General features: G+C 39.4%; 1 protein-coding gene across 3 annotated transcripts in view; it reads right to left on the bottom strand.

Annotated features, from left to right (window-relative positions):
• The window catches only part of Dnaaf9 (dynein axonemal assembly factor 9), a 130,493-nt gene that overhangs the window by 74,616 nt on the left and 40,408 nt on the right, over window positions 1-15,469 (bottom strand). For all 3 annotated transcript variants that reach the window (XM_074074429.1, XM_074074430.1, XM_074074431.1), the window contains exons 7-10: window positions 12,332-12,409; window positions 3,257-3,355; window positions 2,620-2,675; window positions 400-535 (exon numbers count right to left, since the gene is read on the bottom strand). In XM_074074429.1, the coding sequence (XP_073930530.1) occupies window positions 400-535; window positions 2,620-2,675; window positions 3,257-3,355; window positions 12,332-12,409 (369 nt within the window). The remainder of the gene's footprint in view (window positions 1-399; window positions 536-2,619; window positions 2,676-3,256; window positions 3,356-12,331; window positions 12,410-15,469) is intronic.

Here is a 15,469-nt window from a genome sequence, read left to right as displayed (position 1 = left end):
CGCTTCAGCCACACCTCCAGTTCATTTTGCTCTGGTTAATTTGAAATGGGGTCTCAAGAACTAGTGCTCACACTGCCTCAAACTATAATCCTCCTGATCTCAGTCTCCGGAGTAGCTAGGATTACAGGCATGAGTCACCTGAGTCCAGTTTTAATGTGAAATTTTTATTACCACTGTGACAATTTAAAGAGTGGTTTATGAAAGTATGTTTTTAAACTTTTTCCTTCAAATATTTCAAACTGAAATGTTTTCAATAACCACTCCTATTTGCTCCAAAACAACTTCAAATTCAGGATGAAATCAACACACTATAATTGGGAAAGGTTCCTTTTGTCCAGCAGCCCTTCTTCCCAGTTTGACAATAAAAATAATCATGTATTAGGCAGTCCAGCTACTCACCATGTGTTTGGCAAAGCTCCCACCAGGACCAGTGCTGCGTACCAGGTGCCCTTCAGAAGGGAAGTTAAAGTTGCCAGCATTCAGGTTTTCTTGTGTGGAGTGATTACCGAAGAGAACAAATGGCTGCCGATTAGGGCTAGAGGAGCAAATCAAAAAAACACGTGATTACAAAAGAGATTTCTGGCAGACCAACTTCCCATGACCTGCGAGAGTTCTTGGGTTTTCTGAGCAACGTCCTACAGCATGAGCAAAGTACAGTCTACCTAGTGCTCCTGGCTGGTTGGGAAGGGATACTGGATGTCTCTGACTTGGGACTCCACACCCTTCTATTTTATGTTCACTCCTCAGCCTGCTCTAGTCAACACCCCTCAATCATTTCATTCAGAGAGCTCTTGAAGCTGGAGGTGTGGCTTAAGTGGTAGAGTGCCTGTCTTGCAAGTGCAAAGCCCTGAGTTCAAACCCCAATATTGAAAAAAAAAAAATCTTAAGCAGAGAGCTCTTGCAAAAGTCACCAGTGACTTTCACATGTAGCATATAGCAAATCTAACTGAATTCTGCTTCTTCATCCCCCTAAATCCAATCAGCCTCCCCCAAATCATTTCTACTTATCTATTCCTCTCCAACCCACATGGCCACAACCCTAGTCTGTGTTACCATCATATCTTCCCTGAAAAACTGCAACTCTTCCTCATGATTTTCCTGCATCCACTCTTGTTCTTCTATGCTCATGCTTGCTAGGCAGGTGCTCTACCAGTTGAGTCACTCTGCCAGCTCTGAATGATAATCTTTTTAAATATGCAGAGCATGTGTTGCCTTCATGTTACTCTCAGGACAAGGGCCTGAATATGGTACATGGCCAACAAGAACACATATGGTCTGGGCAACTTCAGCTCCATGGAAAGTCACTCACCCCCAACTCCCATACACTAGCCAAGCTCATCTTCTTTTATGACCCTTATGTTTTTGTCTTAGAACCTCTGCTCTTCTCCAAATATCACTCACATCTCCCCAGAAGAGGCCAGGCTTTCTACTTACGGTCTTTACAATGCTATGTTCTTTTCTCTATCATGGCACCCACCAAAGTTTGTAAAGATATACTTCTATGTGAGGTTGTTTGGGTGATATCTTATCTCTCCAGCACATGATAAACTCCACAAGGGCAGAGATCACATTTGGTTTATTTATTCTTTTAATTAAGTATCTTTCTTCCTTGGGTGTCATATGTTCTTAGAAAATATTCAATGACAACAGGGATATTTTATTTACATAAATGGGACTTCAATGTAGAAAAAAGGCCTTGTGGGGAAATGGAATGAAGAACACTGGAAGTGTGTCACAGACAACAAAAGCATGCAACAGGATTAAGCTACTATTGATTCTCCCTAGAATATCAAGGTTTCTTTTGCTCAGTCTGAGATCTCACTTGATTTCAAATTGCCTGTGGTCCACTCAGACTAGCAAAGCTTGCCATTCAATGTATCCCTCTTTCCCTGCAGAAAGAGATACTCTAAAAAGTAGTTTCCATTATTCTCTACCCTGTCCTTAATGTACGTCATGTAGAAAATTCTTTGCAATTCATTTTTCTTAAAACTACTACTTTAAGCTTCAGGAAAACTAGGGCTCTGAAGAATAAATGCAACTGATTTTTCTTCTGAAACTTAATTCAAGCCAAGGGACACTTTGGGCAGAAAAAGATGAATGTGACTTTCACAAGGTTAGTTTATCTCGCTATTAGATTAGACTGGAACTGGGGGGAAAAAAAAGAGGAAAACTCTATTTTCTCTGTCCTTCATAGTTAAGCACCTCCTGCTGACCTGACAAAAATGCTGAAGGAAGCATTCTGGAACTCTCCCATCTTCATGGAATGGACCCTCAGCCTGATCCCTCCTATTCCCCACAAGCCACTACTGTTCCCCTGCTCAGCCTTGGCCACTGTTTCCTCTTGTTTCCCATAGCTAGGGATGGAATAAAAATTCCTTTGTTTAGATTTCAGCAGGTTGTAATGTTTTAAAAGTTAATTTCCTATAAAATTACAGAAAAACAAAACAAATACAAAAGCAGTGAAACAAATGAATTTAAAGAGTATGGATTTCTTGACCTGTGATGACAACAGTCAACCTATACTCTCTTGACTCAAGCTTTTGAACTTGGATGCTCCCCATATCTGCCACGTTTCTATTGCACTCCCCATCAGTCACCGTTCTTCCCTGGGAACCTTACCTATTTTCAGTTATATGGCTGGAGATCTTTCCATGACTGAAGTAACTTCTGAATGGCTAAAAAGAAACCAACATTGTATATAACACCACAATTTTGTAAAATAATCACAAAATCCATCATACATGTATGTATGTGTGTGTGCATACACATACACGTTTGTATGTAACAGTGAGGGACAGAGATGGAAGGGTATATATGGTAGATAGCATGAATTTTGTGGACAGGTAGCAAAAAAAGCTGCAAATGGAAAAGAAAAAAATTCAAATTTATAGTTTTTAACTACTGGAAGAAAACAGGATTAACCACTATCTGTGATCTAAACTGCTAATTTTGCAGGGATGTTTTTTCCTTCTATTTAAAAATTATTTTTGCCAGGCACCAGTGGCTCACACCTGTAATCCCAGCTATTCAGGAGGCAGAGATGAGGAAGATCACAGTTCGAAGCCAGCCTAGGCAAATAGTTTGAGAATCCTATCTTGAAAATACCCAACACAAAACAGGGCTGGTAGAGTGGCTCAAGTGGCAGAGCACCTGTCTAGCAAGCATGAAGCCCTGAGTTCAAACCCCATACTGCCAAAAAAAACCAAAACAATAATTAACCAATTTCTTCTTTCTCTTTGGCTTGTCCCTTACATACCTCACCCGCCTGAGATTCTGAAAGTTCCAGCAGAAAAGGAATTTCTGTGTCAAAATTAGCGAAGAAGCTAGTCCACTGATGTTCAAAAGCTACCAAATCCTAGGGAAAAAAATGAAAGAAAGAATGTTATAGAAAGGAGGTACCTTAGGAAACCAAAATCATGAAACTGCAACTGATCTCAAAATACCAGACTATATATATATATATACACATATATTTAATTAAAAGGCAGCAGCATACTATTGATACATGCTACCCCATGGACAAAATCTTAAAAACATGCCAAGTGAAAGAAGCCAGATATAAAAGACCACAAGACATATGACCCATTTATATGAAATATCTAGAAAAGGCAAATGGAGTGGTAGCCTGAAGCTGGGAGTAGGGATGGAGATTGACTCCAAGCAGGTATAAAGTTAATTTTCTGGCTGATGAAAATGTTCTAATCATGGTTGCAAAACTCTTTAAATTTACGAAAAATGGATGAGCTTTATAGTACATGAATTGTATCCCCAAAACCTTATAAAAAGTAATGCCACCTAAGTATCTTACTTTATCAACCCTTGTAGCAGGGAAGAACTTATTTATGAAGCAGCTAAAAGATGGTACTGTGTCTATCTAGTGCCAAATAAGTCATATTATGAAGCTTTAAGAACAAATTAGCTGACCTTAGTTAGAAGTTCGATGGGGTCAGGGACGGCACAGAGCTCTCTCCTCCCTCACAACCTCTTCCTAGTGCTCATGTGACTACTGAGGAACTCTGTATCCTTCCCAGTTGTCTCTCCTTTCATGCAGCTTCAGCTACCTTCCTCATTTTAGCTACTTTTCAGTCTCCTCTCTGAACTCATTCTTCCCAACCACCACACACTGCATTTTACTACTGGCTTTTAAAGCATCATCAGTTAATAAAAGCACACCAGCTATGACTTGCTTAAGTAACATCTTTGTCCTTATTTTGAAGTTGCTGATAATTTGCACTCAAATCCAATGATTGCTTTTATTGTCCATCTCACACTAGGTAAGGGTATGCATGCTAGGGATCCAATCTTAAGCCCTGCTCACAAAAGCCATTCTGTTTGCTGCACCAAAACTTGTGTTCTAGATCGGTGCTCTACTCCACTCTTCTGTTCCAGTGGGGGGATATATAAGTCGCCAAAGCTGTGGGCTCTGTGCTAGCCATGCACACTCTACTTCTGCATGAAGCATTACGGACCTCTGCTGGGAATACTTAATGTAAACAATATTCTCACTAATGGCTTCTCTACTTGCTGTCCAGACTCCTACCTACCTAACCATACACGGATATGTGTGTGTGCAAAAATGTCCACATGTATAAGCACACGTGTATATAATAAAATTCTTTTTAGTAATGTAGGTAATGGTGACGACATTTTCTGAATGTTTTCTCAATAATGTGGGATAAAACAAGTCAGGTAAGCTGGATGTGGTAATACACACCTGTAATCCTACCACTCAGGAGGCTGAGGCAGGAGGATCCCAAGTTGGACTCCAGCCTGGTATATAGCAAATTCCAGGTCAGTCTGGGCTCATAGCAAGACACTGTCTCAAAATAACACCCACCCCAACTGCTCAAAAAACCCAAGTCAGATATATGTATATATATGGATATACGTACATATATATGGATGTAATATATATATATATATATGGACATATATCCATATATATGTCTGTATGCACACTAATGGACCATATAAAGATTATTTTGGACACAAGGTCTTGCTATTAGCCCCAGGCTGGCCTCAAGCTTACTATGTAGCTCAGCTTGACTTCAAGCTCATGATCCTCCCACCTTAGCCTCCCAAGTGCTGAGATTATAGTCATGAGTCTCCATGCCTGGTTAGATGTTTTGAGTAATGACAGACAGCATACATAATTGTATATACCATATAGCCTAAGTGTATAATAGACTATAACATCTAGGTTTGTGAAAGTACACTCTATAATGTTTGTATAATGACAAAAGTGCCTAATGACATTATTTTTCAGAATGTATGCCCATTTGACTGTATATACACACATACACAGCAGAGCGAGGCAGAGAAAATCCCTAGTTTCATCCATTGAAGAGATCTAGAAACAATGACCAAACCAGTAGCAATGAACATTCCTAGCTCCCAGACTGTGGTTCTGGAATACTATTCTCCAAAGAATAGTATCAGAGAAAAGACTAACTCCAGGTTTAGGACAGGAAATGTACAAGAAATGTGCCTGGAACATCTCATCATAGTAGTTGGCAGGAAAGTTATCAGGGATTGTTTGTGTTGTACTAAAAGGATGTGAACTACTTTGAAGGGAGTTCACGATCCAGAGCTGGAATAATTTGAGTATCTACAATGGATATAAACATATAAAATGTTTAAACCTGTATATATTAAACCTAATTAGTTATTTTTGGCAAACGGTTAAAAAACAGCTTTATTTTGAAAATGCCCTGCTTCTCCTACATGAACTTTACCCCTACATAAGTAAATAGCAAGCTGACTATTTCTCTTCAGAGAAGTAATATAAATGGAGAAGGAATTACAGAGTTGAAATATCACCATTATGCCACGATGAATTAAGGATCTATGGCCTGCATAGCAATGGTTGTTCACAAAAAAAAAAGTAAATCAACATTATATACTTTTTGATAAATAATGCAACATCCACCAGGAGGTAGTATTTCCTCTAAAACTCAATTGTAAAACTGATTAAGCCTCTAGATTCAATTACTAATAATCAGGAAATACAAAAGACAGGAAAAAATTTTAAACTACTTTATGGGAATGAAACCAACAAAATCCCAAGTGAAGGCAACTAGAAGACAAATGATGTGTTTTCTTCAACAAATACATAGCAAAGAGGTGGGAGGAACAAAGTGATAAAAGGAAAACTTGTAGATTAAAAGAAACCTAATACATTCCATGAACACATGCACACATGCTATAGGCAAGCAATGCTAAGCTAAGTGTTTATGGAGGCATAGAGATGACAAAACTGCATGGAAAAGTAAGAAGGTGATACCAATGAGTTCATGATAGTGTACACTCAAGGCAGGGAGGAAGAGTGTCAGGGGCTTGGCAGAAAGCACTCACATTGCTTCTGGAGTGGCTAGCAAGGTGCTGTTGCTTTGCTTTATAGTGATTTACTAGTCTGTACATTCATTTTATTATTTTATCTGTATTTGTATCTTTTTAATAATAAAATATTTAAAAATAAATGTGTAAGTAACATTTGTTCATTATAGAAAACCCAGAAAATAAAGAATAAAAATCATTTTTAACATTTTGGGAAATGTTCACTCATCCTAGCTTTACTAACTATTTTATATATAAAAGTATGCATCATACTTATAACTGGTAATGTGTAGCTACCTGGGTCAGACTCCTTGCCACACTACCTTTCTGTCTTGGCCCAATAAACCAGTCCTTAAGGGTTTGGGTTCCTGACCCACTGCTAACAGGCCCAGCTGTTGCCACTGATCCTAGGTCCAGAACAGTGTTCCAATGGTTAACTCCCACATGTTCTCCTGGATGCTGAAGAAAAGCATACTCCCTAGTCTTTCCCGCCGACACTTTAACCACAGACCTTCAATGTCTCCTGACTTCTCTGGTCCCAGATTCACTCCCCCTCTCAATCTGGCTGCCACCAAATCCTAGCACTGAAAGTATGTTTTAGTTCAGGAAGAGTTGTGCTAGAACCTCTGCTCTGCCTTTTACTGTCGTGGGCAAGGAACTTAACTTTTCTGAGTCTAAAATACCTTGTATGTATAAATGGGGTGACTACTCTCTACCTTTTAGAGATATCATCGTAATTAAATAAAATGATTTGTATGATGTGATTACCATGATTTACATACTATACATCCTCAATACTTGTCAATTTCTCTGTCTCTACTGTAGGCCATCCTGAGATAGGCTATGAGAACATCTGACCTTCCTCCTTGACTTTCTGACATCACTGGCCTCAGGGAAGCCAGGCCTGAGGCTCCCTACACCTCAGTGTGTGTCTTTGCTTTGCCTACTTGGCTCTGAACAATCCTTTCAGCTACACCAAAATACTTTACTTTGTAAGACTTAAAAACACAAAAGGAACCAATATAGTTATTAATACAGAATGAACTATTTCATTTTTCAGTTGTATTTAGAAACAGACTGAGAAGTACATTTCCCTTTTAATGGCCTACCTATGGCACGAAGCAGAGTTAACAGCTGAATAGCAGTCTCTCTAGCTATCTTCTAGGTAAAAAAACAGTGTGTTTGGGAGTTATACTGAAGAAGATGAGCACTTTGCTTCCCAAAAATATCTCTGAAGGAGGTAGATGCATCAACAGTAACTATAGAATAAGGTAGTATTATTAAATACTGCTTTCAGCTCCATGATATGAGTGAAATAGAAGATGCCATGAATTCTCATAATAAAAATAACTAGCAGAGCCAGGAACCTGGTGGCTCAAGCCTATAGTCCTAGCTACTTGGGAGGCTGAGATTGGGAGGATTGCAGTTCAAGCAGTGGCTAGCAAGGTTCAAGCCCAGGCAAATAGAGAAACCTAATCTCCAAAATAACCAGAGAAAAATGGACTGGAGGTATGGCTGGAACAGTAGAGCACCTGCTTTGCAAACATGAAGTCCTGAGTTCAAACTCGTCTCATAAAAAAATAAATAAATAAAAACAGCTAACAGTATATATGAAATCCAATCTCCACCTCCCAAATAGCTGGGATTACAAGCATAAGCCACCATACCCAGACTTATTTATTGTCCTTCTCAATCTCCCTAACATCCTCATGTACTTCTCCATGCCCATTTATGGACCAGAGGCACAGAGCAGTAAAGTGACCTGCCTGAGACTGCCACACTAATAAAAAACAAAAGTGGAAATGTATCTAGAGAAGCGATACCTAGAGCTTGTATGCTTTCCACCAGACACACTATTCTCCAACTTTTTCCTAGCACAAAACCTGCATTTGTGGAAATGGATTCTCTGTAGATAGGTGGAATGGTCTGTTGCACAGAAAGTCTATCTGCTCAGATTCTTCAAGGAGAAGCCTCAAGATAGATAAGCAGCAAAGGTTTGAAAACCAAAGGACCATGCCAGTGTGCTTTTGCCTCTAACCAAAGTTCAGACAGAACTAGGCCCTAGGCTGAGATCCAGCAGAGGCAGTTCTTGGGTGGCTCTAAGTTACATTCATGGCACTGTCCTTGAGCTAGGCAAGGATTAGCTTTAAGGAAGAGGCAACTGCAAGGCAGCTATATTTGAGTTCCTTCTCTCAATGTTCAAAATATGATGATTCTGCAATTTTCAGATAGGTTCCTTCCCTGTGCCTAGATGTTCCTCCTCTATCTGGAAAATCCCTAAGCACTAAACACAAGTCCTCTGTGAAGAAATTCTGAGCATTCCCAGGAAGAGTTATTCCTTTATCTTTTATGTTCCCACTACTACTGCAGCTCTTACTCCTCTGAGAAGTCATCCTGAGTACTTATAGACAGAGTTACCATCTTACTTTATTATTTCTAATCCTAGCTACTGGGAAGGCCTGAGATCAGGAGAATCGTGGTAGAAGGGCAATTCAGACAAATAGTTCATAAGACCCCCTCTCAAAATGAACTGGAAGGGTGACTCAAGCAGTACAGAGTGCCTGCTTTGCTAGCGTGAAGCCCTGAGTTCAAACCCCGTATCACCAAAAAAAAAAAAAAAAAAAAAGACCAAAAAACCCCACAAGTATATGACCATTCAAATTTCACTGGTCAAAGCAAGGACACATAACCAAAGCCAACAGCAGTACACAGGAAAGAATATCTACATACTGCCAACTACAGCAAGGGCATGAACGTGAGGAAAGAGTTAAAAAAAAATATATATATATATGTATACACATACACACACACACACACACACATATCTACAACTAATAAGGTAGTGGTTTACCTATTTCATTGTTCTCAGGCAGACAATGTCAGAATTTAGTTGAATTATAAGACATCCAACTGGTGTCAGCTAGAGAACTGTGCAGTGGGGTCGGGGGGGAATACCCCCAACACCTCTGATATAAGAATTGTTATGGCTGGGCACCGGTGGCTCACGCCTGTAATCCTAGCTACTTGGGGGCAGAGATCAGGAGGCTTGAGGTTCAAAGCGAGCCCAGGCAAATAGTTTGTGAGACCCTATCTCAAAGAAACCCATCACAAAAAAGGACTGGTGGAGTGGCTCAAGGTGTAGGCCCTGAGTTCAAACCCAAGCACCAAAGCGGGGAAAAAAAAAGTGTGTGAATGTTGAGTTCCAGAGTAGTGTGAACACTTTGGATTGGCTTCTTCCTATCTCTTTACATTAATCTATTTCTTTTTCCTACCCTTCTTTTTCTTTAACCATCCAATTTTATTATCTTTTACTGCTTAATAAATTTTTTTTTCCCACAACACTGGGCAGGTGCTCTTACCCCTTCAGCCACTCCACCACCCCTTTTTTGTGATGGGTTTTTTTGAGATAGGATCTCGAGGACTATTTGCCCTGGGTTCTAGTTTTTTTTTTTTGGGGGGGAGGCAATACTGGGGTTTGAACTCAGGACCTCACACTTGCGAGGCAGGTGCTTTACCACTTGAGCCACTCTACCAGCCCCGACTATTTGCCCTGGGCTGGTTTCAAATCCCAGTCCTTCCGATCTCTGCCTCCTGAGTAGCTAGGATTACAAGCATGAGCAACAGGCAACCAGCTGCTAAATACATTTATAGATGTATTTTTTTTCTTGAGAATATTATAAGCGTTGCTTTACTTTTTTTTTTCCTATAGTAGAGGAATTCAAGGAATTTTCCCTTTTTATCTGTGCCTGGCTGCCAAAGTATTTCATTGTTGGGTTTTTAGTTTGGTTTGGGAGGTAGAAAGTCTAATAATTTAACCAGGGTATGTCTCAGTGTTCTCAGTGTTGATAATCCTGGGGCAATTTTCTTTAAGATATGGTGTACCTTTCTTAATATATAGATTCAAACTTTCTGCCATTCCAGGGAAACTACTTTTTTTTTGGTAGTACTTAACTCAGGGCCTCACACTTGGCAAGGCAAGCATTCTACTACTTGAGCTACACCCCCAGTCCTAATTTTTTTTTTTTTTTTTGTGGTACTGGGGTTTGAACTCAGGGCCTACACTTTGAGCCACTCTACCAGCCTTTTATGAAGGGTTTTTTCGAGATAGGGTCTCTTGAACTATTTGCCCAGGCTGGTTTTGAACCACAATCCTCCTGATCTCCACCTCCTGAATAGCTAGGATTACAGGCAGGAGCCACCGGTACCCAACCCCAGTCCCAATTTTTGAGATTATACCCTTTCCTTTCCTTCTTATTGTTTTACTGTATTTCCTCACTCTATCCACTCAAAAGCCCTAGAACCAATATCCCCATAGTAGTATGAAACATATCTAGTGCTCAGATCATGATGTCTAAATATTATTCCTCATTAAAACAAAGAAGGCTCCTTAGAGAAATGGCTGGTTGCAAGTCTGAGGCAGAAAAAATTCAAGATGATCCTGGAAGACTTTGTGTTAGAAAACAGAGAGAGGTAGAGATTAAAGGGGAAAAGAAAGAATGGGAGAGAAAAAGGCGAATGGAGGGGGAGAGAACGCTTCTAATTTTCTTTGTGCACTCTTCTAATGTATCAGTCTTAGGTATTCTCATTTTCCTTTATTTTTATTTTTTTGGTTGGACTGTGATTTAAACTCAGGGCTTTGTGCTTGCAAAGCAGGTGTTCTATCACTTGAACCACACCTCCAATCCATTTTGCTCTGATTATTTTCAAGATAAGAGTCTCAAACTATTAGCCCAGGCCGGTCTCAAATCATGATCCTCCTGGTCTCAGCCTTCTGAGGAACTTAAGATTACAGATGTGAGCCACCAGTGCCCACTGATTTTTTTAAAAATTACTGTTGCTTATGAAAAATGACAGTAAACACAATCTATTCTACTCTACTTTAAAACGGTAGTACAAAGTTAGTGGCACATCACAAAGGTTTCAGCAGTTAAAGCTTACCAATTTTTTTAAAGCCCAACTTATTTTTGGACACTCAAGCCCATGACCATGCACATCCATCCATCCATGTCTACTGGGAGACACTATTGAGCTGCTTGTCATAGTACCTATTCCTACATCTTCTTTCTTGTTACAAATCGCTCCCCCTACTCTGAAATTTTTTTCAAAGTTCAGATGAACAATTAATGTCCAAGGAGTTGGCAAATTACAGCTGATGGGCAGGGCCACATATTTTTATAAACACAATTTCCCTGGGGCATAGACACACCCATTCATTTAAACATTGTCTAGCTGGGTCCCTGCGTCCTACAATGGCATTGCAGAGAAGTTGCAACAGAGACCACATGGCATGCCAAGCCAAAACTATTACTAACCGGCCCTTTACAGAACAAGTTTCTCTCCCCTACTTGAATCCTCGATTCCTTTAAGCCCTACTCCATCTTTTAATTTTTTCATCTTACAAAAAACACCTTCTACATTGTTTTACTCAGATCTCACAGAAAGTATTTTTTTGTTTTGTGGTACTGGGGCTTGAACTCAGGGCCTACACCTTGAGCCACTCCACCAGCTCTTTTTTGTGAAGGGTTTTTTTTTTTTTTCCGGTGCTGGGGACCGAACTCAGGGCCTTACACTTGCCAGGCAAGCGCTCTTCCACTGAGCTAAATCTCCAACCCCTTGTGAAGGGTTTTTTGAGGTAGGGTCTTGAGAACTATTTGCATGGGCTGGCTTGGAACTGTGATCCTCCTGATCTCTGCCTCCTAAAAAGTTAGGATTATAGGCAAGAAAGAATGTCTTCAGGTGAAACTTTAGACCCTGAACAGGTGGAAAGCCTTGTTTTTTAACTCAGGTGATGTTTCCTCAGAGTGGAAGAGGTAGTATCACTTTTCCAGGTTTCGTTCTACACAAAGAGTTCAAGACAATAATCTAGGAAGAAACTGCTCTAGTCTTTGAGTAAAGCAAACTAAAATGTACTTTGCCTTTCTTCAAATTAAGTATCATTAGTGGATAACTGAGCTGATTGTAATATTTGTAAGTTAAATACTGTTTGACTCCTTACCTCTGAAAGCAAGTTCTCCAGAGACATAGGATCCATCTTGCTGTAGACATTCCACAGATTCAAGCTCACATCCCGCAACTGCAGCAAAGGGCAAAAACATTGAAATAATTAAATAAATGTTAACTGGACAATCAGAATTATTTTCTGATGTTCAGAAACTATTTTCTTGGTATAAACTCAGTGTGATTAGAATAATCACAATTTTATAAGTTATATTAGAATCTATACATATTAATAAATGCTTTCCCATTCAAGGAAACTATTTTTCAGAACCTTTAGTACATCTTTTGATTATCTTCAATCATACGTATTTATACATATACATACAATACATGCATGCATACACAGGTGCGGTGGGGTTCAACTGGCAGAGTGCCTGCCTAGCAAGCGTGAGGCCATGAGTTCAATCACCAGTACACTAAAGCCCCCTCAACCAAAAAAACACAAACAAACAGGTGCATATACACACATGTATACTATGTGATTGTTTGATTTTTGGTTTTTGGTGGTACTGGGGTTTGAAAATCAGGGCTTCACACTTGCTAGGCTCATGCTCTACTACTTGAGCCATAACTCCAGTGTCTTTTGCTCTGGTTATTTTGGAGACAGGGTCTTGCTTTTTGTACAGGTTAACCTAGACTGTGATCCTGTTATTTTACATTTCCCACTACAATTGGAATAATAGGCATGTGCCACCATGCCCAGCTTCCTTCCCTCAAGGTCCCCCACCTGAATTAGGGTCTTGAAACTGCAATCCTCCTGATCTCAGCTTCCCAAATGGATAGGATTATAGGCATGAGCCATTGGCACCCAGCCTGTATTTTTGCTTTTGTAATTTTAATTAAAATAATACATGTCCATGATTTAAAAATCAAATAGGACAAAAGGCTTATAATAAAAATTTTAATCTCCTACGCCAACCTTTCACAAATCCTCCACTAGTCTCACTACTCAGAAGCAACACTTAAAGCACTTACCATCTTCTTTTTGATGTATGTTCCCATCAATTTAGAAACTAAAGACTAACTTATGGCAAAGATGCAGCCCTTCTACACTCAACCCCATTCCCACACTTTTTCTCTACACAGTACACACATATACTCTTATATCATGATATCACCTTTTTGGTTACATCACTATTATTTATACTGCTTACTCCAGGCTAACTACATACCACATTGTTATTTGCTTTCTTTCTTTTTTTTTGTGGTGGCACTGGTGTTTAAACTCAGAGGTTTGAACACTTGCTAGGCAGGTGCTCTTCCCACACAAGCCACTCCACAAGTCCTTTTTCGTGATAGATTTTTTTCAAGATAGAGTCTTACAAACTATTTGCCCAGTGCTGGCTTGGCTTCAAACCAAGATCCTCCTGATCTCTGCCTCCTGAGTAGCTAGGATTATAGGTATGGGCCACTGGTGCCTGGCTTGCCTTCTTATTTTTGCTTTTCTTAGCAGTAACTTCATTTTTTTTCACTTGCAGACTTTTGTTTTTCTTTTTTCTTTTTTTGGTGGGGCTGAGGTTTGATTCAGGGCCTCATGCTTACTAGGCAGGCCCTCTTACCACTTGAGCCACTTCGTCAATCCTATACTTTTTTTTTTTTTTTAAACAAATCAATCCTAAACTCTTTTCTAACTACCTCACTTAAAGCACAGGCTAGCATCGAAGAAGGAGAAGAGGTGCAAGCGAAGGGAATGCGTAATATATTCAACAAAATAATAACGGAAAATTTCCCAAATCTAGAGAAAGATATTCCCATACAAATGCAAGAGGCCTCCAGGACACCAAACAGACCAGATCAAAATAGAACTACTCCACGACATATCATCATTAAAACAACAAGTTCAGAAACTAAGGAAAGAATATTGAAGGCTGCAAAAGAGAAAAAACAAGTAACATACAAAGGTAAACCCATCAAAATCACAGCAGACTTCTCAACAGAAACATTAAAAGCAAGAAGAGCGTGGGGTGAGATCTTCCGGGCACTGAATGAAAATAACTTCAACCCCAGGATACTCTACCCAGCAAAGCTATCATTCAAAATAGATGGAGCAATAAAAGTCTTCCATGATAAGCAGAAACTAAAACAATATGTGACCACAAAGCCACCATTACAAAAGATTCTGCAAGGGATCCTGCACACAGAAAGTGACACCCAACTTAACCATGAAAAGGCAGGCAGCACCAAACCACAGGATAAGAAAAAGCAAGACAGTAGAGAGTAACATCAAGTTAGGTACACACAATCAAACCTTCAAACAACTAAGATAACTAAATGGCAGGAATCATCACATACCTATCAGTACTAACACTTAATGTTAATGGACTTAATTCACCCATCAAAAGACACCGTTTGACAAAATGGATTAAAAAAGAAGATCCAACAATTTGTTGCTTACAGGAGACTCATCTCACCGACAGAAATAAGCATATGCTTAGGATGAAAGGCTGGAAGAAGATTTACCAAGCCAATGGCCCCCGAAAACAAGCAGGAGTAGCAATACTTATCTCTGACAAAGTAGACTTCAAACCTACATTGATCAAACGAGATAAAGAAGGACATTCCATACTAATAAAAGGGGAAATAGACCAAAAGGAAATAATAATCATCAATCTGTACGCACCCAATGTCAATGCACCCAGTTTCATCAAACATACCCTGAAAGACCTAAAAGCATATATAAACGCCAACACAGTGGTTGTGGGAGACTTTAACACTCCATTAACATCAATAGATAGGTCATCCAAACAAAAACTCAATAAAGAAATCCAAGATCTAAAATATGCAATAGATCAAGTGGACCTAGTAGATGTCTACAGAACATTTCATCCAACCTCTACACAATATACATTCTTCTCAGCAGCCCATGGAACCTTCTCCAAAATAGATCATATCCTAGGGCACAAAGCAAGCCTCAGCAAATATAAGAAAATAGAAATAATACCATGCATACTATCTGACCACAATGCAGTAAAAGTAGAACTCAACAACAAAAGTAAAGACAAAAAACATGCAAACAGCTGGAAACTAAATAACTCATTACTTAATGAAGAATGGATCATCGATGCAATAAAAGAGGAAATTAAAAAGTTCCTAGAAGTCAATGAAAATGAAAACACAACCTACCGGAACCTATGGG

Source organism: Castor canadensis, chromosome 5 (genome assembly GCF_047511655.1).
Source record: "Castor canadensis chromosome 5, mCasCan1.hap1v2, whole genome shotgun sequence".
NCBI lineage: Eukaryota > Metazoa > Chordata > Mammalia > Rodentia > Castoridae > Castor > Castor canadensis.
Note: the sequence above shows the minus strand (reverse complement) of the source record. Positions and strands in the feature narration are given on the sequence as shown.